Source organism: Podarcis vaucheri (assembly GCF_965113315.1).
Source record: "Podarcis vaucheri genome assembly, chromosome: 2".
NCBI classification, from domain to species: Eukaryota; Metazoa; Chordata; class Lepidosauria; order Squamata; family Lacertidae; genus Podarcis; species Podarcis vaucheri.
In genome coordinates, this window is record NC_138760.1 from 112,150,328 (window position 1) to 112,177,474 (window position 27,147).

Here is a 27,147-nt window from a genome sequence, read left to right on the forward strand (position 1 = left end):
CACACTTCCCTTTGTCCCGTGATTTCTAGTCAGGGGTTGGAGAGGTTGGTTTGGGCTTTTTGGTTCCCCTGCTTTTCTCGGGGAAATCCACGGTTTGCTGCTGAATCGGAACAAACGTCCATTTGCTGAAAACCCAATTGATCTTGGTTCCAATTCAGCAGTAAAGAGTGGGTTATCCCAGGGAAAGCGTAAAAGAAAAAACCCCTCTCAGACGCCTGACTAGAAACCACACAGGACAGTGGTTTGGATGGTAATAATAATAGATATAATAATAATAATAATAATAATAATAATAATAATAATAATAATAGATGGTCACATCAGAGGTTACATAGGAAGCTGCCTTAATATAAAGTCAGGCCATTGGTCCATCTAGCAGAATGGCTTTAAAAGAGGATTAGCCAAATTTGTGGAGGAGGCTAAAATTTATTTAATTCTTATTCCATTGTTTCTCCAAGGAGCCCAATGTGGTTTTACAGAGTTCTCCTCATTTAATCCCCCACAACCACCCTGTGAGGCGACGACACCCACTGAGCCTCAATGCCGAGTGGAGATTTGAACCCTGATCTCTCCCAGCCCCTTGGCCAACCCACTGACCACGTCACCGCATGTGAGAACATCATAAAAGCCCTGCTGGATGAGCCCAGTGGCCCTTCTAAAGTCCAGCAGCCTCTTCTCACATAGGCCTGCCAGATGCCTAGGAGGACCTCAACACAGCACCACCTTCCCCATGGGATTCCCAGCAGCTGAAGCTCATCTGCTTTCACCAGTGTAGGTAGTAATTACATGGCTAGTAGTCCTTGTTAGTCTTATCCTCAATACATGTGAGTAACCCTCTCTTAAAAGCCATCCAAGTTGGCCATGCTGACACTGCCGGGAGATGGTCGTCCTCTCAATACCAATTGCTGGGAATTGCAGGTGGGAAGAGTGGTTGTTGTGAGTTCGAGTCCTGCTTGCTGGCTTCTAACAGGCATCCAGTTAGCTGCTAAGTGGAGTTTGGATTTGATATCCCGCTTTCTCACTACCCGAAGGAGTCTCAAAGCGGCTAACATTCTCCTTTCCCTTCCTCCCCCACAACAAACACTCTGTGAGGTGAGTGGGGCTGAGAGACTTCAGAGAAGTGTGACTGGCCCAAGGTCACCCAGCAGCTGCATGTGGAGGAGCGGGGAAGCGAACCCAGTTCACCAGACTACGAGTCTACGGCACTTAACCACTACACCACACTGGCTCTCTTTGCTAAGAGAACAGGAGGCTAAGCAGGGCTTTTCTGTTCTTAATAGGACCGGTTAAGTGAAAGCAGGAGTTTTTCCAGGCCCACAACTTGGCTGGTGACCTCCCACAATATCTCTCTCTCTCTCTCTCTCTCTCTCTCACACACACACACACACCCACACCCACACACCACTAGCTTTGATCCTCTGCTTTTTAACAGCACTGTGGCACAGAAATTAAGCTGGTGAGGTTTTCCACAGCAGAATACACAGGCTAGGAAAATTGCAGTTTCTAAATTTATGTATCCTGTTAAAAGCACAGGAGCAGAGCCAGTTGTTTTTTTTTTTTAAAGGCAATCAGACCTCCCACATCATTAAGGAACTGGAAGCTCGAGCCTTCTTCTGTGTTGTATATTAAAGTTTATTGAATTACCGTGTAAGAATTTTGCTCTGTAATAAAGTCATCTGGGATCTAAACTGATTATTTACAGACAAAACTTCTCATTTGATGATAAAACTCCTACTTTGCTCAGAACAGTATCTACAATAACATTATTATACTATGGAACAACAATAAAAATCAGGCTGGCTGGTTTGTCCATCAAGCTTTCCAGATTGGAGAATTTATTATTATTATTAATAATCAGTTGAGAGAGTGCATTTACGGAGCTGGGCCAGAATGGGGAAAAAAGGGAAAGTGAGATGCTGAGCACCAGGGAAGCAAGAAACTAGAAAAGAAACACAGGCGGAGTCCCACCCACCCACCTCAGGCAGCCCTCTCCCCAAAATAAGAAGCTACCTTACAGTGAGTCAGGCCATTGCTCCATCTAGCTCAGTATTGTCTACAGTGCAGGCAATAGACTCTACATTGACTGGCAGTGGCTGTCCAGGATTTCAGGCAGGCATTTTCTCAGGCCTACCTGGAGATTCTGGGGATCGAACCCCTTCTGCATGCAAAGCTCCGTCACTGAGCTGTGGCATGTGCCACAAGCAGTTTCTTCCTACAGAATTTATTCCCCCATCGTAGAAGTTCCTGCCGCCATTTACGCTGCAATGGAACTCTGTTGGGGGACCGAGCTGCCAAGACATATAACCTGAGGAACTGCCCTCTCTCTTTCTGCTTTTCCCAGAAGCTTGGTCACCTACTGGTGCTTGCAGACCGGGCTGGTGTCAAAAACACACCACAACTGAGACAAGTTAAAAAAGGAAGAAGTTGTCCTTCTGTTTTCCTTCTGCTTGTTGCAAGAGCACAGGTGACTCTGGTGCGTGGGACAGGAAGGGTGAGCTACAGGACATGAGATGTGTCAAGGAACCAAGGCAGAGGAGCTCCACTTTTCTTAAGGTAGTGCTAAAGATACAACACAGTCCTCTGGGCAAGGCGAATTGTGCAGGGACCACTTTCTACAACGCACAGCTGCCGCTTTTCAGTCTCGGAATGGCCATTGCCACTAGAGGAGGACTCCTGGGGTTTGAGTAAGCACCAGACTTACCACTGCTGGACCCGAACGCCTTTTTAGCACCCACAGAAGGCAGTGGGTGCTGGGACCCCGCCAGAGGGCTCACCACCTCAAACAATGCTCCCCTCTCACTTTGCACAGAGCACCCCCCAGAATCGGAGGCGTCCTGAGGCAAAGAAAGGACTGAGGTACGCAAGAGGGGACAGGGTGTGGGGAAAAGCATCTCTTAATACTAGAACCTGGAAAGATAGCATTGAAGTACTAGAACCTGGGCAATCCGGGACAAAATGAGGTGCTTCTTCACGCTTGGGATACCGTTCATGAAGAATGCTTGTGTATTCATGTCCGCAGGCACTCAGAGAACAGACTAGATGGGACCAGGAGGTTTCTTCTTAGGCTTTTAAGAACATATCCCCACAAAGCAAGGCAAAGTCTCAACCTCTGCATCGCAGAACCTACTCTGTTGCCTTCCTCTCTCAAGAACCGCAAGCTCCTAGGCATGATTATAGGGTTGGAAAAGGTCCTTCACTCCAACGCCCTGCAATGCAGGAATCTCAATGGGGTGGTCGTCCCCCTATCCAATTTGAAACGATACCAGACCCTGCTTAGCTTTGCAGTTTTATCGGGGCACCACTAGGAGGGATTATAATACGGAGCTTTCAGATTCAGAGGCGTCTCAGTAGCAACTGCTAGGGAGCAACAACGGGAAAGGGATATTGCCCTTTGCGTCTCGCTTGTGGCCTTCCAGAGACATCTGGCGGGGCACTTTGGGGCTGGGGGGAGAGAAGTATACGGGAGTAAACAAACCTTTGGCTCTTCCTTACATTCTTGTAAGTTGCTGTAGGCCGACGAGAGTCGACTGGAAGGTAACTGCAATTTTGTCTCGTAATGCGGTGACAAGAGGACACCCTATTCTGGGAAAGGAAATGGGTGCCCAATACCTGTCTGTGCACGATATACCCTTTTCGTGGTACAAATCTTTACGGGACAAATTCGGAGCTCAAGACTAAGGCTCCAAGTTACGAGTTTTGTCTCACAGCCTGGTTTTAACTATGGAACAGGGGAATAATAAAAGGAGCAAGGGGCCTGCTGAGAATGTACAATGTGCTCCTTACCCCCAAGTAAAACCAGCCCCGCTCTGAGCTACCTGAAATTTGGGGGGAGGTTGTTCCAGGTCAAAGGGCATGGCTTCCAAGCAGGGTTGTGCTCTCACCTGAGTTATTGATAACTAGACTGAGATAACAGGTGGGAATATGTCTGGCTGGATGGCCATGTTGGCTGGATCTGGAGGACATCAGACGAGAAGGCCGAGGCGGCCTTTTCCTGAAATGTGTGACACACGTAATCTCAGTAATCCTTACAACAGCTATGCAAGGCATACCGGTGTAATTATCGGCGTTCCCCATATTGTAAACAGGAGGCGGAGGGCTGGAGTTCAAGTGGCTGGCTTAAGGCACCTGGGGAGTCTTATGGCTAGGCTGAGATTTGAACCAGCGGTGCCGGAGCTGGCAGCAGGTGCTCTTCCTAAAATCTGTGCTACCAAGGTGGCACCAGCCTTTGAATCTCTTAAAGCATGATGCAAGGAGATCCGTGAACAGACTCGCCTGCATTTTAAAAAGCCAGGGAGGAGAAAAATTCAGACCCTGGTGCCTACAGATGGGAGGGAGCTAGCCCTTTCATGCTTGTGCCATTTCCTCAATTCAAATCCCCCCCTCCGAGGCTGGTGTTCAATTTGTCCTGCAGTTTAAAATATGCAAGCCACCTGTATGGTACCTGGATGTCCAGCAGCCACAGGGCAAGTAGCAGCTTTGGGGGAGGGGGGTTTTAAAATCAGGAAAATGGCACAGTTGAGAAAGTCAAACAAGTGCTGCGACTCAAAGCTGAATCCTCTTCCCACTCTGCGCCTGGATTTAAATTACAAGGGTTGAAGATATATGCTATTCACGGATGCCCCACAACATGCCTCATATGGCTCTTGTTGACCTACTTTGATGCAGGCACAGGCATTCTTTTAAAATTGCACAGAACTCTCCGTAAAAGCTCACTGGAGTGTTCTAGGAAGCCGGACTAAAAAAAGCTGGGCATCTATCTGCAACAGAGTAATCCAAGGAAAACATGCCACCTCTTCTGTTTTGTTGCCTGACTGTGCAGCTGTTGAAGGAGCAGGAGCCCTGCCAAAATAAAGAGAGAGAAATCCTTACCCCACGGCTTGCAAGGAAGCAGGCCAGAGCCTGCGATGCAAAGCGGCAGATTGGAACGGTTTGCTGTGGCTGGATCTCGCCTGAAACTGTGGCATTAGTGCTGTTTTATGTGGGCTGCAAACATACAAGGAGAAGCAGAACTAAAACTGCAGAGGCAATAAGGTGCAAGGGGGGGGGGGACCCCATCACAATACAGGGTTTCTTTCCCCCCTGTGAGGAATGACATGGAATGATTCAACAGCGCTTCAAGTGATAGTTCCTTTTCGGCTAACCTAAGTTAGGTAGAGTTGTCAACTGACGGAAAATAACTCCCCACCTGGGCTTGCACCTGTGTCTGTTAAAACAGATTAAATCAGCAAGGGATGAATATTGCCTCCTGCGGATGCCTGTAGGTCAGGGATGGGTACCTGCGACCTTCCAGATGTTGCTGGAGTTCAAGGGCGCTTCCAGATTGCTATTTTGGGATGGGATAAGCAGAGCAGTGGCAAATTCAGAAGTGTAGGGCCCCTTCACCATAGGCACTGCCACGCCCCCTTCTAAGAAGGCTGCATAACCTTATAATTGTACAATACTACTAATAATCAGGGATTCATTGCAACAATAAGTGCAGGTCTACATGTGCTTCCTGTGAGCTAGATCTACTTTTTACTGTGCTCGTACACGGGCAAATCATTTGGAGTGCTCCAATATTTGGAGCGACTTAAGTTGTAGTTGTACGTTACAGAACACGCACGCAATTCTCCCGAAACCGAAGCAGCTTGTGTTTTCAGTGCTAAAAGGCTTAGCTTTGGAGCATACAGAACAACTCATCTGAGCTCTTCCAGTGTGCCTTCTGTAGAACAACCCCGGGAGCCAATCCTCCATGGCTGACTCACTTCCTTTCCCTCTGATTTGCTCCAATCAGCAAAAAGGGTGAGAAGACTTCTTCCAAGTAGCTAAAAGGCTTGCCTTTCCTGTGGCTTCAGGACCCTGGAGACAGAGACCCTGCTGCAGAAATCGTAACAGGCCTTTGTCTCCACACACCATCCCAGACCACTAACACCTCTGGGTGAGATTCAATGACATATGGACAAATTCATGTTGGGTAAATAAATCTGATTTGGGGCTCTTGCTGGAGAACCTCATTCCCACCTCCAAATCTTATTTTTTTATAATAGGGGAAGTGACAGGAAAACACACTGGGAAGTGTGGTATAATATTGCGAATTAGAATAAAAACCAGAATGCTAAATAAACAGCTGAGGCTGTCTAGCTTCCCCGCAATTTTTGTGCAAACAAATCCCAAGTAAATAAACAGAACGTCTGGAAGTGACCCAACTCCCATCAGCCCGAGCCAGTGGTCAGGGACAATGACAGGAGTTGTCGTCTAGCAACTTTTGGAGGGGCGAAGGGGTAGCCATTGCTGCTGTAGATCAAGCAGCTCTCAAAGACACAGAATGAGTAGCTGGTGAAATATTGGCAACCGAACTGCAGGCAGAGAAACAGCAAAAGCCACCACAATGGGCACTGGAGGAAGCCAGAGGCATGGCCAATTGGTTCTGCAAAAATTCTGAGTTGCCTCTGGCAGACCCAGGAAAGACCCCCGTGGGGAAGCGGGGCGGTGTTGGGACAAAGCAAAGCCACAGTGTGAGAGACAGGAACACGAGGAAAGAGGGTGTTTGCTTGAGAAGAAGTGCTAACTCAAAAGTGGAGCGGGAGAGGGGAGGAAAGGCTTCCCCTCTCCGCAGCTCTACAGTGCGATACAGAGGTCCGTTATTTCCCAAACAGCAGCAAACAAGAGGGGGTGAGGCAGTCGGAGGGGAGCAAGGTCTCCTTTGTGCTTTCTGGGGACGGGCTCTGTGCTTGGAGCAGCAGCTGCAGAAAGGCATGCTGGGATTGCGGGGGGCAAGGACCTCCGGACCAGGTGTGGGTGAGCAAGGAAGGCGCAGGCTCCTCGGTGCTGTTCCAGGAATCTCGGCGGGGTCCCAGCTAGTGGCAGGCCTTTCCCAGCCCGGCGGTGGCTCCTGTGTCCTCCATCCTCAGCCTCTTCCCTTTCGCTTGGTCCCAGTCTGCTTTGATGCGCCAGGGAAGGGCACTGCTGAAGAGATGCTCCCCTCCTTCTCTGATTGCTTAGGCAGTGGGATGCTCTCTCTTCTCAGGGCGAAAGAGGCGGCTGCCTGAGCCTTGGCTTCAGGCGCCGAGGCAAAAAAAATCACCGCCTGCGTGGCTACACTAGTCTCTAACCCTCTTGGCACATTTGTAACTCCCGGCCTCCTGGCTCAAGCTGAACGGGAGGAGCGCACAGCTTCTGAGGAGGGAGACACTCCCCTAAAGTCCATCATCATCATCATTGTTGCAAAAAAAAAAAAAGGAAAAAAGAAGAATAAAGTTCTCTGGCACCCTCGGCCCTCCAGGGCGCTTGGCATTTCCTGGTCTGCTGCTGCTCCTCCCTCCTTCCACGTCGTCGGTGTGGCGTGCCTGGTCCCGGCTGCAGCAGGTGCCCTCTGCCCCCTCCCCCCGCCTGGCTGACTGTCCCCTTGTGCACATCACAAGTCCGTGACTTTGTTCTCTACGGCGGCGGCGATCTGCTGCAGGCGGTAGCCCAGCTGCATCTTCTGCGCCGTCGGGTCTTCCTCCAAGGCGGTGATGATCTGTGGGGAGAGGAAACCTGGGGTTGTTATCTGGTAGTGATCGCCTTCTAAAGCCAGATTTTTGGTTTTGTTTGGTGGTAGGGCAGCGGATGCTCTGCCTCCTAGGGAGGCCTCTGAGGCTCAGTGCATGGATTGCTAGAGGCCAGAATCGCCATCAATAAGATACAATGCGAACCTACGTTGTATTTTAATATTCTGCTGGAAGCCGCCCAGAAGGGCTGGGGAAACCCAGCCAGATGGGCGGGGTATAAATAATATACAGTAGTACCTCTGGTTACGTACTTAATTTGTTCCGGAGGTCCGTTCTTAACCTGAAACTGTTCTTAATCTGAAGCACCACTTTAGCTAATGGGGCCTCCAGCTGCTGCTGCTGCTGCGCCGCACGATTTCTGTTCTCAACCTGAAGCAAAGTTCTTTACCTGAGGTACTATTTCTGGGTTAGCGGAGTCTGTAACCTAAAGCGTATGTAACCTGAAGTGTATGTAACCCGAGGTACCACTGGATGATGATGATCTTTAGGAGGGCCTCTGCTCTTGGCGCCTTCCTTGTTGGCATCCAGGAGGAGCAGGGCCTTTTGGGTAGAGGCACCCCAATTAGGGAATGCTTTCCTCTTTGAGGTCTGGGGTCAGCTTGATTCATTCACCCTCCTGCTCTGAATTATCTCCCCACTTCCACCTTCTCTCAGCGGCCAAGGGACAAGCACCAAAACAAATCCTTTGGTGGAGGGAGCAGTTTCGAGTTCCAGGAGAGCCACAGAGTTTCTGTGGAGGCAGTGGGCTCATTTACACCTAGTCTGCAATTTTCCCCGTTACGTGTTCGTTGTGCCGCTGAGTTAGTAGTAACGGCACCAGCAAAACCAACTGAGAAACAGAGTCTTATGAACCATTAACCCCTGTGGGCTAAATGTGGTACGAAGATGAAATTTGCACCCACTGCCCCGCCCACCTTTGCCTCTGGCCCCACCCACCAGGGACATGTCCCCCCCCCAGCCTGAAAAAATGTTCCTTTCCCCTAAAAGGAAGTTTTGGGGACCACATTAAAATATGATCCATATTTACCTGGTCATAGTACTTGTTGATGTACTTGTATAGCTCATGCAGCGCCACCAAGGAATTGAGGTCACCTGAGTAGTTCTGTAACCGAGAAACGACAGGTTAATTGTCACCAAGAGAGTAACACGCTGTTCCCCTCCCCCTACTGAGTCACTTTCAATGGTTTTGTGGTGGTCCAAGTTGCAAACAGAGATGGGAATAATAAGGTGAAGTCACTTCATGGCGGAGAACTCTCAATGGATCTATGGAACATGCCTTAAATAGGACTAGGACAGACGACTTGTCCACCTAGCCCAGTTCTCTCTGCTCTGATGGAAAACGGTTCTCCAAGGCCTCACGCAGAGGTCCTTCCCACCATCACCTGTTATCTTAATAGTTTTAACTGGAAGATGCCAGGGTCTGAACCTGGGAACCTTCTGCATCCAAACTTCCGCCTGGCCTTTGGGCTGGACTCAATCTAACCCCCCCCCCCATTTGTTTATTTTTTGATGGAACCCCTTATATGGGATTTTGTATATAAATTTTCCCTCGGCTTTTTTTGCTTGCCCATGTAGGACCAGCATGGATAGTTGGCCCCGGTGAGTATTTGACGTATTCTCCCCTTATGGCTTTGATCTATAGGCTACCACTAAAATGAGGCTGCATTTTAAGCTGTATTCTAACATATTCTAATCAACTGTTTGTTTGGGGTTTCTCTGTGTGTTTTGTTTTTAATGTTTTTACTGTATTTATATTCGGTGTTAGCCACCCTGAGCCCGCTCTTGTCCAGGGAGGGCGGGGTATAAATTATTATTATTATTATTATTATTATTATTATTATTATTATCATCATACTTGTGCTCTGTCTTATTTTCCTTGCAATAACCTCTGCTCTAACAGAGTTGCTTCAGGGGAGTTGGAAGCCCCAGGTGCAAGGAAGTTGGGATGGAAGGTCATGATGTTACCTCGGCTCCATCTTGTCTGCTCCCTGCTTTTGCAGACCTTTCCCACCTGTCCTGGGAGGGCGGGGCCCTGACTGACTCCAGCTGCAAAAGCAGAGGCTGCTGAACAGACTCCGTTCAGGGTATTGTTGTTCTTTTTTTTGGGGGGGGGGGAGTTTCCTGTTATCAATGTTAATTTTTTTCCCATCTTTATTTTCGATCTTATGCGTATTTTTTGATGCTTCATTTATTGTTTATGACTGCTATTGTTATGTTGTAATTACATGTTGTTGTTTTTAGCATTGCCAGCCACCTTGAGCATGGTTTCAACTACGGAAGGGTGGCGTACAAGTACAATTATGTCAAGTATGCATCTCTGCAATGGAAGACAAGGGTGGCAGAGAGCAACGCCAATGCCAATGCTGCTTCTGTGCCCATTATGCAACCTGACCTAGTAACTCTAGAGGAGTGGACAAATTCATGAAAGAGAAGGCTATTTTGGGCTACCACTGAAAAGGATATATCAAGAACTCTGGCCAAAAGTTTCAATATAAGGAATAATTCCTACTCAAGAGTTGAAATGAAAAACGTGTATATTCTGCTAAGAATAACAGTTTGAAGCTAGTAGTAAATTTAAACACAACGTGTAAGTGCGATAGTTTTAAAGTAATGGTAAGTTTGGATACGTTTAAGTACAGAAATAACGTAGTTTCAAATATACAGTGATATAGTACAAAGGTACATGAAATACCAGTGCACAACAATTGTTCTATACAAGTCTCAATAGCAGTCAAAAAGAGTCCATATTATATAAAATCAGAATAAAGAATAACGAATAAAGAATCAAATAGGGCCAAAAAGGAGTATCCGGAGTGTGAATCAGATGTACGACTCAGTAGTGGTGACCAGGACAGGGCCCTGTTTCGGAGTACACGCCTTCTTCAGCTCGGTTTTTTGAGGACTATAAATCTGTTGGAAGTCTGTATCATTTAATTCTTTTATGTTTCTTTTCCGACATGCGTCTTAGATAATTGAATCCAAGTTTTCTTGCGTTTCTCTGTACAATTCCCATCATCCCTGACCACTGGTCCTGCTAGCTAGGGATCATGGGAGTTGTAGGCCAACAACACCTGGAGGGCCGAGGCGGAGGAAGCCTGGGCTATGCCCAGAGTCAGCAATGCCTCTGAATACTAGTTGCTGGAAACTGCAGGGAGGGAGAGGCCTCTTGTGCTCAGATCCTACAAGTATCTGGGTGACGTCTGTGAGAATAGGACGTTGGATCAGATGGGCATGCATTCTTTCCCCTGGGATAGCTCAGCTGGTAGGAAAAGCATGAGACTCTTAGTCGCGGGTTCGAGCCCCACATTGGGCACAAGTTTCCTGCATTGCAGGGGGGCTGGACTACACGGCCTTTGTGGTCCCTTCCAACTCCACAATTCTATGATTGCCTTGATCCAGCATAACTCTTCTTCTGTTCCAAAAGAAGGCTCCTACAGTTTCCCCAGCAGTGATGTATGGAAGTGAGAGCTGGACCGTAAAGAAGGCTGATCGCCGAAGAATTGATGCTTTTGAATTATGGTGCTGGAGGAGACTCTTGAGAGTCCCCTGGACTGCAAGAAGATCAAACCTATCCATTCTGAAGGAAATCAGGCCTGAGTGCTCACTGGAAGGACAGATCGTGAAGCTGAGGCTCCAATACTTTGGCCACCTCATGAGAAGAGAAGACTCCCTGGAAAAGACCCTGAGGTTGGGAAAGATGGAGGGCACAAGGAGAAGGGGATGACAGAGGACGAGATGGTTGGACAGTGTTCTCGAAGCTACCAGCATGAGTTTGACCAAACTGCGGGAGGCAGTGGAAGACAGGAGTGCCTGGCGTGCTCTGCTCCATGGGGTCACGAAGAGTCGGACACGACTAAACGACTAAACAACAACAACAGAGGTCTTGGCTCAGCAGGAGGAAAACAGAGAAAGGAAAAAAGACTGTGATGTAGCTTGCAGCCTACTTACTCGTGAGAGTTCAGCCAGGGCAGAATTCATTTCCTGGTCACTTGCAGAGATGGTTTGGCGGATATCTGCATAGTACCTGCAGGAGATACAGAAAATAACCCTTCATTTATGTGCCCTGTTTCCTTCCTTTTCTTTCTAGGCACATCCAGCCGGCTCCCTGGCCCTCCTCCTTACCTTTCCACCATCTGCTTGTAACGTGGAATGTCACGGGCATAGAGAAGCTTGTTAATCGGAGAATCCTGGAAATGCCACAAAGGGAGCAAGACATTAGGAACGACACCCAGCAAAATTCTTAGGTGTCATGATAACAGTTATCTAAATGGCAGCAGCGCTGAATAGGACAAGGAAAGTTTGAAAGAGGAAAATTTGAAAGTGCTGGGTTAAGTTTAGAATGTTGTTAGCACTCCCAACTCCCTTCCGTCTCTGCCAGCATAGCCAAATGATCAGGAATGACAGAAATCATAGCCCAGAAGTTCTGCAATGCACCGGGTTCGGAAGGCCTGTTCTGAGTGTCCTAAGGTACACACAGTGACTGACAACCGCCCTGCTGGATGGAGAATGGAAAGCAAAAAATTGGCTTGGGCAGCCACTCTGGCTGCAGAAAGGAAGCCTCGTGTTCTATCGTCACCCATTTTTTTAAAACAGTAATTGCGGGCAGGAGCTCTGCATGCACATTACAATGAATGACAACGGAGACATTGCAGCAGCAGCAACAAAAATGGGCTGGAGTCGTGTCCCTAGGCGTCCTTCGCATAGCAGGTACTAGCTAAGAGTCGTGCAACTGTATGATTCCTGCATTTGCAAGGGAGATGGGTCCCTTTGGGCCCTTTCCCCACGATTCTCCGTCAGGTTGCATCAGTGCTGGAGAGAAGCTCATTTTCCGAGCAAGAAAGCACTGTGGGTTCCGCTCAGGAGAAAGGCAACACGCCCACAGCAGAGGAATGCCTGGATCCTCTGCAGCCAAAGGGAACAGCCCCACTTGACTTGCGTCAGGAAAAGATGGCGTGGAGAGCATACGGCTACCATATTTTTCCCCAACTGATGTCAACGCATAAACTCAAGGCACCCGCCCAGGCCTTCTCCAAGCTCACCCGACCCAGCTTGTGGTCAGCAAGAGTGCAGGAGTCCATGAAGGTCTGAGCGATGACCAGGAGCACAGCATCCACATTGTCCGACGTCTGCACATCAAATACGAACTGAGGGTTCTTGATTATGTTGATCCAGAACCTCAGGGGAAGGCTGCGGAGAGAAGAGGAAACGGTCAACACACTGGCATGTGATGGGAACTCCATGGGCTAAGTGCTTCGGGAGCTGAACTAGGGTAGCCCAGGGACCAGGGGCCAAAATGCACAACCCAATTGCAATCCTGGCACATAGCGACAACTCCATGTCCCTAATGGGGCAGCAGAGATGGGTGCTGTCAAAGTTCTGTTAGAGCATGGGTAGGCAAACTAAGGCCCAGGGGCCGGATCCGGCCCAATCGCCTTCTAAATCTGGCCCACAGATGGTCCGGGAATCAGTGCGTTTTTACATGAGTAGAATGTGTCCTTTTATTCAAAATGCAGCTCTGGGTTATTTGTGGGGCATAGGAATTCGTTCAATTTCCCTTCCCCAAAATATAGTCCGGCCCCCCACAAGGTCTGAGGGACAGTGGACCGGCCCCCTGCTGAAAAAGTTTGATGACCCCTGTGCTAGAGTATTCTCTTTTTAAAAAAATAATTTTTATTAAGTTTCTTACAGATGTAACATATATCACAACAAAAGAAAAACAGGAAGAAAAAAAAACAAAAAGAAAAAAGACAAGATCACAAATATAAACAAAAAAGAGAGTAAAACCAAAACACCGGTAAACACCTAAACACCACAAATTAATTAATTATTTAAACTTCTAACCTCATAAACATATTTTGGGCTTCCTCCGAGCCCTCCCACCTGAATTTCCTTGTAATTAAAATGTAGCAGTTTTCTGATATCATTTTTTAAAAACACAATATTCCAATTAAAATAAAATTTCTTAACTTTCCTTAAAGTTCTAAATCTTATTTATTTTATTAACTCTTAATTTAATCCCAGGCCTATTTTGGTACTTTCAAGTAATTTCTAATTTTTAACATGTGCTAGAGTATTCTCTGTCACAGGGAAGTGGAGAGCGCAGCAATATCCCAGTGGGATATTCTGCTATAGGTAGCGGCTTGGGCTGCACACCTGTTTGTCTTCCAGATGTGGATGGTCTCTGGGTCCGTGATCCCATGGCTCAGCGCTTGATCATCCAACAGGTCAAAGAAGTACTTCACAGCCAGCGGGACGGGGCGGGAGGTACTGAGGATCACCTGGAACAGGTCGTCTACAAACTTCTGCATCGTACCCTGCAGGCAAATAATCCAGGTAGAAAGAGACAAGCCATCAAGAAACATCTACAGTGGTGTTTTTCCAGCACGGAGCCAGCGAGGAAGAACTGCCAAGCTACATGGATTTCCACCGTTGTTTGGGGTGGTACTTTGGTCTTCTTTTCTTTAAATAAAAGGCTGCTGAGACTGTACAGTGGAACCTTGGTTTTCAAATTAATCCGTTCCGGAAGTCCATTCCAAAACCAAAATGTTCCAAAACCAAGGCACGCTTTCCCATAGAAAGTAATGCAAAATGGATTACTCCGTTACAGACTTTTAAAAACAACCCCCAAAACAGCAATTTAACTTGAATTTTACTATCTAACGACACCGTGGCTCCATAAAATGAAAGCAATAAACGATGTACTATAGTCACATGATCAATCAATCAGTAGCTGAACTGGGTTCCACACAAAAACAAAACAAAAAGAGCCGCAAAAACAAAAACACAAAATAAATAGCAAAAACAGACACACCTCAGTGTAACACTCAAAACGGAAGTGTGGCACTCAAATTGGAAGTGTAACACTCAAAACGGAGCACGTTCGGCTTCCGAAAAAAGTTTGCAAACCAGAACCCTTACTTCTGGGTTTGCAGTGTTTGGGTTCCAAGTTGTTTGAGTACCAAGGCATTTGAGAACCAAGGTACCACTGTAATCTGAAACTGAAGACAGCTGGAGTGGGAGTAAGGGTCTTTTAACCTGTCCCTCTTGCACCCTCTGTGGAAAATGTACCCCTCCTCCAAGCCTTTGCTTATGAGCGACAGAGCTTTTATGTACATGCCATAAGCAGCGACAGTAGCAATTATCAATAAACAATAGCAATTATTGATAAATAATATATATAATACATAAATTATCAACGCATCATGGAAAAACAAACGCTAAATTGTGAAATGCGTTAGAACTGACAGATGCAACCATGTAAGATGTGTATGAAAAGCAGTGCTTTTCATTTCCAGATTACAGTGGTACCTCGGGTTAAGTACTTAATTTGTTCCGGAGGTCCATTCTTAACCTGAAACCGTTCTTAACCTGAAGCACCACTTTAGCTAATGGGGTCTCCCTCTGCTGCCGCACCGCCGGAGCACAATTTCTGTTCTCATCCTGAAGCAAAGTTCTTAACCTGAGGTAATATTTCTGGGTTAGCGGAGTCTGTAACCTGAAGCGTATGTAATCTGAAGCGTATGTAACCTGAAGCATATGTAACCTGAGGTACCAGTGTGCTGCCTTTCCCCCACGAAGGTTCAGCAAGGGCATTGTGGGACAAGGTCCCAGGATGCAACAGTGCCAGTGACGCCAAGTCACAATGCACAGGCCAGGCGCTGCAATTCTGTGCATACTTACTCAGAGGTAAAGTTTGTCTGCTTTTTCACTAAGACTTATGCCCAGGAAAGTGTGCCTAGGGTTGCAGCCGGAAAGGATACCAGGAATGGGAGGAGGCGAGCAGAGAGCTCCTTCTTACCTTCATGGAGAGAAGGCGGGTGAGATAGATCTCAGGAATAGCCTTGGCCCTCTCTCTCTCCCGGACGCTCCCTCGCCGATGTTTAGGCAGCTCGGGCTCCTCTGTCGGCTTCACCAGGTGCCAGAGCTTCATCCCACCCTCATCAGCATCCTCCAGCATTGGGGTCTCTATAATGCACAAAGCGGTAAACGCCAACAAATGTTTAGAATTTGGAACTGGGTATTGTCTGTCTTTTTAAATAGTTTCATTTTGCCTTTTCTCCACAGAGACCAAGATGGCATAGATGGCTCCTGCCTGCCTGCCATTCATTCTCACAACAGTCCTGTGAGGTAGATCTGTGTGTGTGTGTGTGTGTGTGTGTGTGTGAGAGAGAGAGAGAGAGAGAGAGAGAGAGAGAGAAACTGATAATAATAATAATAATAATAATAATAATAATAATAATAATTTATTTATACCCCACCCATCTGGCTAGGTTTCCCCAGGCACTCTGGGCGGCTTCCAACAAAAGATTAAAAATACATTAAAACATCAGACATTAAAAACTTCCCTGAACAGGGCTGCCTTCAGGTGTCTTCTAAAGGTCAGATAGTTGTTTATTTCTTTGACATCTGATGGGAGGACGTTCCACAGGGCGGGTGCCACTACCGAGAAGGCCCTCTGCCTGGTTCCCTGTAATCTCGCTTCTTGCAGTGAGGGAACCACCACACGGCCCTTGGAGGTGGACCTCAGGGTCCGGGATGAACGTTGGGGGTGGAGATGCTTCTTCAGGTATAGTGGGCCGAGACCATTTAGGGCTTTAAAGATCAGCACCAACACTTTGAATTGTGCTCGGAAATGTACTGGGAGCCAATGTAGGTCTTTCAAGACCGGTGTTAAGTGGTCACTCCCAAAAGCTTCATGGTCAAACAGGGATTTGAATGCAGGTGTGCTCAATGCGCTGACTACCACACCACATACTGTAGATCCTTGCAAGCGAATGACAGACCTTTTCTTCTTTCACCTCTCTGATCCAGCGGCAGGCAGACTTCCAAGCTTACAGAATTGTGTTGAACCAAAGGTGAACCGTTCAGGAAGCTCTGCAAATACCATCTTGGTAGTCAAGATAACCCCACAATTAATGGGCAGTTATTGCAGCAGTGAGCTCATATGTGTTTATATTCATTTGGCTTTCTTTGATGTTGTCCTCATCTGTGGGCTTGGGGTGCTGGGCTCTGAGCCCAGAAAGAGGAGCTGTCTGTAAGATTTGGGTCAGGCATAGGCAAACTCTGGCCCTCCAGATGTTTGGGACTACAATTCCCATCATCCCTGACCACTGGTCCTGTTAGCTAGGGATGATGGGAGTTGTAGTCCTAAACATCTGGAGGGCTGGAGTTTGCCTATGCCTGATTTGGGTATTTCCAGCCTATGCCCTCATCTGGTCAGGCAAAGCGATGGAAAGTTCTATCCAAAGTGACGTGTGCTATTTTGTGTATACAGTGGCACCTCGGGTTAAGTACTTAATTCGTTCCGGAGGTTCGTCCTTAACCTGAAACTGTTCTTAACCTGAAGCACCACTTTAGCTAATGGGGCCTCATGCTGCTGCTGCGCCGCCGGAGCACAATTTCTGTTCTCATCCTGAAGCAAAGTTCTTAACCTGAGGTACTATTTCTGGGTTAGCAGAGTCTGTAACCTGAAGCGTATGTAACCTGAGGTACCACTGTAAATAATATGTAAACACCTTCTGAGGGAGGCCGCTCCACTTATCAGAGCTGAGCTCACAGTCCTGCCTTACAAAAATCCAGTCCTAGTTTCCTCCAGAAGCTTTCTTCATTTCATCAGCCTAATTTACAGGGGGAAGGTGGAGACTTTCTGTTGTTATTGTTAAAACAACGGGCAGTCAGAATATTTTCTGATCTACTGACAAGCATTCAGAGATTTACCTTCTGCCCACCCAAGCTGGCACTGATTACTTCTCCAGATTTTCCTCCAACATTTAAACAAGAGTTTTAGAGCGACTTACTCTCTCCAGGGATATAGTCCTGATTCTCCCTGGGAAGATGCTTGGTCATACGAGGAACAAGAGCAACAGTGGCTCCATCGGGCACCTGAGAATGAAGGGGGAAATTGAGTTAGGCAGCAGCGTGCATTCCTCTTTTCTCTCTATATAATAAAAATATCATCATGTCATCATGCAGCCCCTACTGGAGGATCCTGTAGTGGCTCATCACAATCTTGGATTTGTATAAAATCAGGATAGGGGAGCAAAAGCAATGGCAGGATGCACAACACAGAATCTTAAGTGGGAAAGGACCAAAAGGCCAGGAAGCCCAAACCCCTGCCGCAGAGTAGGACCCTTCTTTCACCAGATCCCAGAGGTCAAAAAGAAGCTGAATCTGGAGAACAAGGGCACTCCAAAAAAGGTCCTTGGGGAGAAAAACAGCTCAAGGCAACCCATGCACTGAGCCAAGCCACCCACTGTAGAGGAAGGCCAAAGGCCAGCAATAATTCTCCCTCACCTTGTAGTGTTGCAGTGTGTTGAGACGCTTCCAGTTGCCCTGGACAACAGAAGTCACGTCCTCATCGGAGAGGATGAGGTGCCCAGCCAGACCTGATCTCCACTCTAGCAGAAACAAAGGGGGAACAAAAATCAATTACCAGGTTGGAGAACAGCACAGAGACGAGGCAAGCAGCTTAGAGGTGGCTTGTGCCCAGATGGGGAGCGAGGAAGGCAGGGAGATCGACAGTAGGTGCAGCCCGATCCAGTTTTGTCCCCAACCTTCTCTTCCCTGCTTAGTTTTACAAGAACAACACTGGGACTGAAGAGGAGGAAGCTGGCAAGCAGAACCACCCTAGTAAGAATGCAGGCAGGTGGAAGCTGGAAGAAGGGAGACTAAGGTTGATCTGACAGTGCCTCCTTTGCCCTAATGGACCAGATTTCACTGCAGCAGCTAGAAACCCATAATGAGCATGGGGCGGGAGACACTTCCTCTATGTATCCCACAGCAGGGATGGAAAACCAGTGGCCCTCTAGATTGCTGGACTCCCAACTCCCATCAGCCTCAGTTGGCACAGCCAATAGTCAGGGATGATGGGAACTGAAGTGCAGCATCAGTTGGGTGGCCACAGGTTCCCTCCATCCCTGGTCCTACAGCCAGATAGTCCATCTCCTTGGTACTTTGGGGCATCGTATCCCAGAGCGGAGTCCCACCATAATCGCTCTTTCCTCCACTGCCCGGAATTCTACTCACCCAAGTCAAGCGTGTCTGGGTCTGGCCGGTGGCAGTAAGGCGTCCCTTTGTAGACCTGGTCGAGAATCTTCTCCTTCACTTGGGTGATGGTGTCGCAATCCAGCCCCTTCACCAACACCCCCTGGGAGCCCTCTGGTCCTCCCACCGTGCTTCCAGTTTGCGCCACGGCTGTCAAGGTCTGCAAAAAAACAAGGCGGGCAAAGATGAAATGACTCAGCGGCGCTCCACTCGCCCACCTGTTTCTCGAGTTCCCAAACGCTGACTAAGCACTATAAAGATGAGTGGCGGTGCTGCTGCGGTGCAAAGGAACAGACCGCAAAGAATTCTGGGAGCTGTAGTTTGTTAAGGGTGCTGAGAGCTGTTAGGAGTGTCGGAATCTCCACTCGGCCAAGCTGATAAAGCTCATCTTCCGGCCGAGTCCTTCGGAATCACCCTCCCGATGAATAATTAAGGACATGAGCCTTTGATAAGGCCTCAGGCACGTTCCCCCATTCAGCAGAGTTTCCAAAGCAGCAGGAGTGATGAGATTCATGGCTACATGCTATGCTTTATTACTAAGCTACGCAGAGAGCAAAGAAGTATACATCCATTCTCTATGAAAGCAGAGAGCAACTGAAACAAAGGAACAGAGAAACCAGGACATCACATCCGTCTCCCTTCTCCCATGAGACTTCCAACAGTCTGGAAGGTCTCTGGAATGTAAACAGCCTTGTGACTCTAAGCAACTGCTCAGTGGCAAACAGAAACTAACAAGGAGACCCCCCTATATTACTCCCAGAGCTACAATTTTCTGATTGATTTAACAGTCCATCCCTCTTCCCAGGGAACTGCTGGAACTATTAGCTCTGTGAAGGAAAAGGACAGAGGGCCAGAAGATGAGGTATGCATTTGGGTGGCCAGAGAAGCCAGTGTTTAGCTGAATGAGAGACTGGTTCTAGGTGGGCCTCTCTCCCCAGCAGGACTTTGGTTGCTCTCACCAGTGTACGGTATTCCAGGTCTTCTCTGAGAAGGCGGTTGTCATTCAGGGTGTACTTTGCCTTTCCCGTCACCCAGTCCACTGGCCCCTTATCCACCTGGTGCTTTATGCCCCGGAAGAGCATATAGAGAGGCTCTCCAACAGAGTCCTAGCGGAGAAATGGAGAAAGGCCTCGTCAGACACAACACAGCAGCTCTGGGAGCTTCTACCTGCCATTCTGGACCATCTCACTGCAGAAGCAGGTCAGGTGGAAACATCTAACCAATCCAGGCTGAGTGGGTCAAGTGGTGGGCCGAGACCAACCAGTGGGTCCCAGCTTCACCTAAAGTGGGTCACACCAGCAGCATTACACTGCTGAAATACCGGGTGGAAAAAATTAAGGAATTAATCCCAAAATGCACGTTTGCACTGATAGGTCTGGAAAAGTTGATTAGTGTTACCACTGAGCCACGGTTCCTCTTCAAAACGTTAAAAATAACCAGGCTTTTTGTTGATTTGACATCCGATGTCCTTTCAAAATGTGTTGGGGTGGTGGTTTTTGTTCTTGTTTATTATGTATTTTGTGTTTTTTATACAGTGGTGCCTCGGGTTACAGACGCTTCAGGTTACAGACTCCACTAACCCAGAAATAGTACCTCGGGTTAAGAACTTTGCTTCAGGACGAGAACAGAAATCGAGCGGCAGTGGCGTGGCAGCAGCAGGAGGCCCCATTAGCTAAAGTGGTACCTCAGGTTAAGAACAGTTTCAGGTTAGGAACGGACCTCCGGAACGAATTAAGTTCTTAACCCGAGGTACCACTATATTGTGATTTTATGCCATCACTGCCCTGAGACCTGCAGGTATAGGACGTTATACAAATGTAATAAATAATAATCATGGTGGGCTCGCAGGTCTGAGTAAAAGCCGATTTAGCCAGCAGCTGCCTTGAAAGCATCTTGGTTTCAGACTAGATGCTAGTGCCTTCAAAGGAGGGGTTGTGTCGATCCACATTTCACTATTCTGAAGGACAAATGTTCCTGGTGTGTCAACATGGCCAACCTTTTCATGGCCTGGGCTTTAATGTGTTGGGTTCCAGGAGAGACCTGGTTTGAACAAAGACATTGGATTCTTATCTCATTATACATGACTAAGCCATTTTTCACCTTCTCACCCCTTGCCTTTTCCTGGAAGACCTATTGCAGTCGTTAAGTGTCGTCAACAGGCTCATCTCAGCTATCTGCCAATCTCCCATTCCCACCACCCTTCTGAGTAATACCCCTCCCCACCTTCTCACTATATAGGAGGATCTGGCAACTTCTGTTTCAGTGTATCTGAAGAAGTGTGCATGCACACGAAAGCTCATACCAAGAACTAACTTAGTTGGTCTTTAAGGTGCTACTGGAAGGAATTTTTATATTTTGGGTTCCAGGGTCACCTCTGACTCCTGTTCCCCTGCTCTTGCCACCTTTATCTTGGGAGAAAGTGACAACGGGTTCTTGGAGCTTTTGCTTCTCCCTGCAGGCCAAGAGATCCTGACAGCTGTCCCCAGCCTCATGGGGATGGGCAAGATTGAGTTACTCAGATAACAACAGCAGGCCAGCCACATAGGAAGTTGGCCGCATAGTGCTCTCCTGACGCAGTTGGCCTCATATTCCCATCATCCCCCAACCGTTGGCTATGCTAGCTAGGGCTGATGGGAACTGTAGTCTGACACCAACTGGAGGAGGCCATTTTGGCTAGCTCGATTCCAGCAGCACATGCAAGCTCCACCTTGACCTCCTCTCTCAATGGACAACTAGGAGTATGTCTTACTCTCACAAACGCGTATAGGCAGATGGACATCCAGTTTGTCAGCAGCTTCTCCACCACCGTCTCTGTCCTGAAAGAGAACCCAAATTTGTTAGGCTTCTGTCCAGGGTGGATAAAAATCAGTGATTTTTAAAATGGATTTTTAATTTTTTTAAAAAAATTTAAATCGGATTCTTTTTAATTTAAATTGGCTTTTTAAAATAAAATGCTTTTGGAGGAAAAATCTTTCTAAACATAGTTTTCTATTTCAGTTACATTATATTCCAAAGGCTATTCATCAGGAAATAAGGATTTGTTTTAAGTTTTTCATGTGTGCTAAAACTCAAGTCTAAGTTAGTTTAAAAAAGATTGTTTGACCACATCAGTTAACAAACATGGATAACGTATGCTACAATGTTATTGTTTTAGTTAAATAAATTGCTTAAATTTTTATTGAGGAAATGATTATTTTTCTCCTTCCAATAAAGTACAGAAGAAAAGTTGCCCAAATATAGAGTTAAGTTATTAAACGCCACCATAATTTCAAAATTATTTTTCTATGTGCAACCGAATCAGTAACTTCTGATAGAGCTGTAAAAACTACTCTGAAAATTCATTATTCCAAAAACGAAACCTTTATCTGGTTGTAAATATTAAGATTATACCAGCAAGAATGAGTCTTTCTGTAAAAAAATATTATTTAAATCGTCTTACTGACTAGTGATTTAAATCGTGATTTAAATCGATTTGATTTAAATCAAATCCTCCCTGCTTCTATCTCACAGCTCAAAAAAGACAGTAACACAGGGGTGCCCAAACTTTTTTTCAAAGAGGGCCAGATCTGATGAATTGAACATGCGTGAGGGCCGACGGAAGTTGTTGAGCTTCTCTTAGGATTGAAGTTTACCCAAAAGTTGTTCACCTTTTTTTAGGATTTAACCCAGAGGTTGTTGAGCTTTTTTAAAAGGATTTTACCCCAGGACATATACTGCCACGGGAGCTGAATTAAATCGACCGACAGGCCAGATTATGCCCCTGGAACGGACTTTGGACATGCCTGTGCTCCCCACAGGGATATACTGGGCACTCAGTTTTTTCTAAAACATCATGAAGTTGGGAGGTGGGGATGTCAACACCAGAAAGAGTGGTGGGCTCTCTCTCTCTCTCTCCTGCCCACCTTCGCAGCATCAGTTTGGGGTTCTTGGCGACGTACTGCTCCACCAGGTCGTTCAGGAGGGTCTTGAGGATGTCCGTGAAGTACTCGAGCTTCCCATGCAGCGAGACCGTGAGAAGAGACGCGACGTAGGCCCGGTCCCTCGGGGAGAAAGTGCGCTGGATCTCCAAAGTGTGTATAAACTGGGCACATCGAGGGGGGGGGGACGACAAAAACACAGAACTGTCATTAGTAAACAATTGATTGGTTGGGGACGAGGTATTGGTTGATGGGTCGTCCTTTAGAGGTTGCTTTCCCATAAAAACAACAACCATGGAGATTAGCAGCTGGAAGGGGTTAAATTTAGAAAGGCCCCTGCCTTGAAGATTTACAAGAGGCGCGATTTTTGGAACCATGTCCGGCTCCTCCAACGTGGCAGCCATGAAGAAGGTCGTGCAGCGGCTGCGCCTCGAGGCCAGCGTGAGCCACATGAAGGTTCCACAAGCTGCAGCTGACTTGAAGCCGTTTTGCCAGCAGAATGCACATTGTGACCCCCTAACAGGAGTTTCCTCAAGTACAAATCCTTTTAGGCTGCAGAAAGTGTGTTCATTTCTCTAACTTGTGACCTACGTGGACTCTTTTAGTGATCTAAGAACCTTTCAGTCTGGTGAATATGGAAGCGAAAGTGAGTAACCTGGAACCCGTACAGAAACTTTGTGTTAAATGTGCCAACTTCGAACTAGTAATACTGCCACTGTTGTCAAACTTCTTACAATCTACCACTCTAAACTTGTATGCTAGTTGTAATAACTTCTGTTATGATGGTGGAATCAATTTTATATTCAAGCAATAAAGAGTTGATAAAATAAAAGAGGCGTGATTTTTGCTTTACTTCAATAAAAAAGCACCTGTTCCTGAAAACATACCTTGGTGAGAAAGAGCTTACTGTTGAGGAGGTTGGAGAGTTGCACCAAGCCTTGTTCGACCGTCTGCCTCCGGCATTCTGGCACGTCCAGGTCCCTTTGCAGCGGCGACTCGCGGTGGCCTGGGAAGAAGACACGCTCTGCGTAGGACTTGTAGTCCAAGAAGGGGATCCCGGTGCCAACCAAGTCGCTGGTGAGGTCCATCATCTCCGTCATGAGGTCTGCAATGAAAGAAAAAAACCCAGGTGATGAGGAAGAGGACGAGAGTGTGGGAAACAGGAAAGGAAAGGAAGCTTCCTTATATAATCTCAGACTATTGGTCCGTCCAGCCCAGTATTATCTATTCTGGTTGGCAGCTGCTCTCCAGGGTATCAGACAGGAGTCTTTTCAAGCCTGCCCTGGAGATGCCAGGAAATTCTGCATAGACGCTAACACATGGGTAGGCAAGCTAAGGCCCGGGGGCCAGATCCGGCTCAATCACCTTCTAAATCTGGCCTGCGGACGGTCCGGGAATCAGCTTTTTACATGAGTAGAATCAGAATTTTACATGAGTAGAGTGTGTCCTTTTATTTAAAATGCATCTCTGGGTTATTTGTGGGGCATAGGAATTTGTTCATCCCCCCCAAAAAAAAAATATAGTCCAGCCCCCCACAAGGTCTGAGGGACAGTGGACCGGCCCCCTGCTGAAAAATTTTGCTGACCCCTGCTCTACCACTTAGCCTACTGTACTACTAAAAATGCCCCCTTTGTTTTTATTTTAATGGAGCTCCAACTATTTTTCTCGCATTGGGAAGGCCCTGTGAGATTCCCCCACAGCCTTAAAAGTTCAAAAAGGAGAGCAGCCTACGCAGAAGGGATTCTTCTCTATTTCATGGGTTTGGCTGCCTAACATAACAGCATCATAATGAATAGATCAGCAATCCTGATGCAGCAAAAGAGGCCATTCACAGCATCGGCCTTGAAAGAAACCTGCACTGTGAGACTGAAGGAACGTTCTATCATATGTGGTGGACCTGTAAAAGGGTAAAAGAGCACTGGGAAACAATCCATAATGAATTGAAAAAAATATTTTAAAGTACTTTTTAAAAAAACAACCACCAAAAACCGGAAATTCCCAGGTGTCAAAAAAGGTTATTAATGCTTGCCACTACTGCGGCCTGTGTTTTGTTAGCCCAAAAATGGAAATTGAGCAAAGTCCCAACCAAAGAAGAATGGCAACTTAAACTGATGGAATAAGCACAGCTTGTGGACCTAACATATAGAATAAGAGAACAAGAAGAACATACGTTTAAAGAAGATTAGAAAATGTCTATTGAAGATATGGAGGAAAATTGTGTTTATTTGAAAATGTGGGCAGCATTAAGATAAATTCAACAGTGTAAACAACTTTTGATGGACGTAATAATGGAATACTGAATGGCTAAGTTTATATAAAATATGCAGGGATTTATATTTTGTAAAATGAACCATGGAAAGAGAAGAAGGGAAGTCATCGATATTTTAAGGTTGTTTAAATGAATGTCCTAAATTGTAAAACAGAAAATTTAATAAAAATTATAGAAAGAAGAAGAAGGAAACTTGAATTCCCAGGGACAGATCAAGGGGGAAGCTCCTTCCTCTCCTCTTACCAGTGAATTCTTTTTTGCACCGGTCCCGGACACTTGTCTCCAGGTTTTCCAGCTGGATCTGAACTTTTTTGTAATCCCTCAGGGCCTGCTTGCTCTTCCTCCTGGAAAGAAAAACCATCACCATCATATGCCAAAGTCGATCCCTTCTACTCACAGCGTAGCTCTTTATTTCTGTGCAAGAGAATCACCCCAAGTTTTGCAGCCACAAAACCAAATTAACCGTGCAAAAAGGAAACAGCGAGCTGTACAGCTAGGCTGATATTTTCATCCAAGCCTTTTTTTGGACATTCTCAGACGCAGCAGCAAGAAGGCTTTCAAATATCCCCTGTGCTAGGGTTGCTATATCTTGAAGAGCAAAAAAGAGGACAGCCGGAGCCACTGCCAGTCCGAGCTGGGGAAAGAGGCGCATAGGCCTGTTTCCCTGGCTTGGGCTGGCAGCTGTTGCAGTGTGCAGAGCAGCCCAAGCCCAAAAACCCCAGATATTTCCTTTAAAATGAAAAATCCGCTTGGATGGGCATGTTGGTCCCCCAAAAGAGGACACGTCCGGGTTTTCCTGGGCATATGGCAACCCTACCCCCCCCCCATGCTGCACTTTGACGTCCCAACAATCGAGGCTTCAAAGTGCAGCATCACCTGTTGTCATAGTGATGTCAGGTGACTGACCCTGATCACCTGTCTAAATTTGTCTGCCAGGAGTCGGGAAGATAAGGACCTGGCAGACAGAAAAGCTTCCTCGCTCCTGTGTTACAGGGTTGCTGTAAGGGATGCAACGAGATAATGCATGGGATGCACTTTGAAAGCTTCATCACTAGCTTGCCCGAACCTGGTGCCCTTCAGATATTTTGGACCACAACTCCCATCAGCCCCTTGAAGTGGAGCGACGGGCTGGATTCAACAATAAATCAAGAAGAAGATTCATCAAAGGATCGGTATGTCGGAGCGGGACTGAAAAGGGGGGGGGGACTTTTCTTTTTTTTTAATCTTATGTGAGTACCCAATAATCCTCCCCCCAAGAAAGAACCGTTGCAATTACTGATTACAAGCAGGATGATTAAGAACTGTGTGGAAATAAATTACTAATCAAAGACATGGCTGGTGGGAACATCGGGAAAGGAATGGAAGCTCTTTGTGACACAGTTATAAAAAGAGAGATTTGTTGCGGCAGGCCTGGCCACAGGATGATCGAGGGGGAGGAGGATCATGGCTTGTTATTATATCGGACTGTGAGTTTGACCTGGCTGGGCCCCCTGAGAAAATTGAGGAGAGACTGGCAGGCCTGTGGGAATTAACGGACAGACTCTGGGAATGTTTTGTACAGAGGTGCGGAAATGGCGTCTGTCTATCTTGATATGGCTCTTGGAGGAGTGTAACATCCACACAGGATATAACAACGTTTGTTTTCAACCCACTTGTGGAGACTACCAGAGATCACAAAGAAAGGAATATATGATAACAAAAAGAAGATGAGGAAAATAACAAAGAGAAGATTGAACAGAACTGTGAATACTACTTGGACAGAACTGTGTACATTAAAGCAGCAGCAAGAGAGATGTTTGGATCCCTTTCTGAGCTGGAAGCATGGGTACCCCCAACAAAAATTAAAAAATTTGGCTGTGTAATTTGGAATTAATGTGATTTAATTGGCCTGTTAATAAAAATTATTTGGTTGGGAGGGGGAAAACTCCCATCAGCCCCTGCCAAGTATGATCTCTGGTGTGGAAACAGGAAGGAAGAAACCTACAAAGTTCCCACTGCTCGAAGCAACTCTGAGCAGGTCCCTACAGAAAGCAGTTCCTGCTTCAGTGCCAATGTATTCTGTTCCCAAAAAGACAATCTGTGTTGTTGTTTTTCCAGAAACAAAACAGGTCACACAACCCAACTGGCTTCCCTCCCATGTAGACTGTAGTGCCTGGCTAGACCTATGGAATATGGTCCTGCAGACAGGCCGGCAAGCACCCTCCCTCCTCCTCACCTGTAGATGAAGACGATGATGAGGACGATCAGAGCCACAAAGGAGGCGACAACCCCCAAGCCAATCTGGGCCTCCACAGGGAAGGTCAGCTGACTCTCTGTGTCATACTGCACGCGGCCCAGGCGGAATTGGTTGTTGCCCATTTGAACCTGCAGGAGGACAAGAGGATGGAAA

The 27,147-nt window shown here is 47.0% G+C and overlaps 1 protein-coding gene and 1 pseudogene across 3 annotated transcripts in view; one reads left to right on the forward strand and one right to left on the reverse strand.

The window, feature by feature from the left end:
- Positions 1 to 1,608: 1,608 nt before the first annotated feature.
- Positions 1,609 to 27,147, reverse strand: part of PLXNB1 (plexin B1) — a 147,414-nt gene continuing 121,875 nt past the window's right edge. For both annotated transcript variants that reach the window (XM_082209144.1, XM_082209145.1), the window contains exons 24-39: positions 26,974 to 27,122; positions 25,002 to 25,102; positions 23,377 to 23,594; positions 22,475 to 22,653; positions 21,322 to 21,388; positions 19,532 to 19,678; positions 18,555 to 18,732; positions 17,823 to 17,926; positions 17,327 to 17,411; positions 15,328 to 15,494; positions 13,683 to 13,843; positions 12,569 to 12,716; positions 11,652 to 11,716; positions 11,478 to 11,553; positions 8,557 to 8,631; positions 1,609 to 7,498 (exon numbers count right to left, since the gene is read on the reverse strand). In XM_082209144.1, the coding sequence (XP_082065270.1) occupies positions 7,394 to 7,498; positions 8,557 to 8,631; positions 11,478 to 11,553; positions 11,652 to 11,716; positions 12,569 to 12,716; positions 13,683 to 13,843; positions 15,328 to 15,494; positions 17,327 to 17,411; positions 17,823 to 17,926; positions 18,555 to 18,732; positions 19,532 to 19,678; positions 21,322 to 21,388; positions 22,475 to 22,653; positions 23,377 to 23,594; positions 25,002 to 25,102; positions 26,974 to 27,122 (2,025 nt within the window). In that variant the 3' untranslated portion in view covers positions 1,609 to 7,393. The remainder of the gene's footprint in view (positions 7,499 to 8,556; positions 8,632 to 11,477; positions 11,554 to 11,651; positions 11,717 to 12,568; positions 12,717 to 13,682; positions 13,844 to 15,327; positions 15,495 to 17,326; positions 17,412 to 17,822; positions 17,927 to 18,554; positions 18,733 to 19,531; positions 19,679 to 21,321; positions 21,389 to 22,474; positions 22,654 to 23,376; positions 23,595 to 25,001; positions 25,103 to 26,973; positions 27,123 to 27,147) is intronic.
- On the forward strand, positions 22,865 to 23,336 carry LOC309525338 (guanine nucleotide-binding protein G(I)/G(S)/G(O) subunit gamma-5 pseudogene; annotated as a pseudogene). Its single transcript has one exon. The product of its transcript is annotated as a guanine nucleotide-binding protein G(I)/G(S)/G(O) subunit gamma-5 pseudogene (transcript).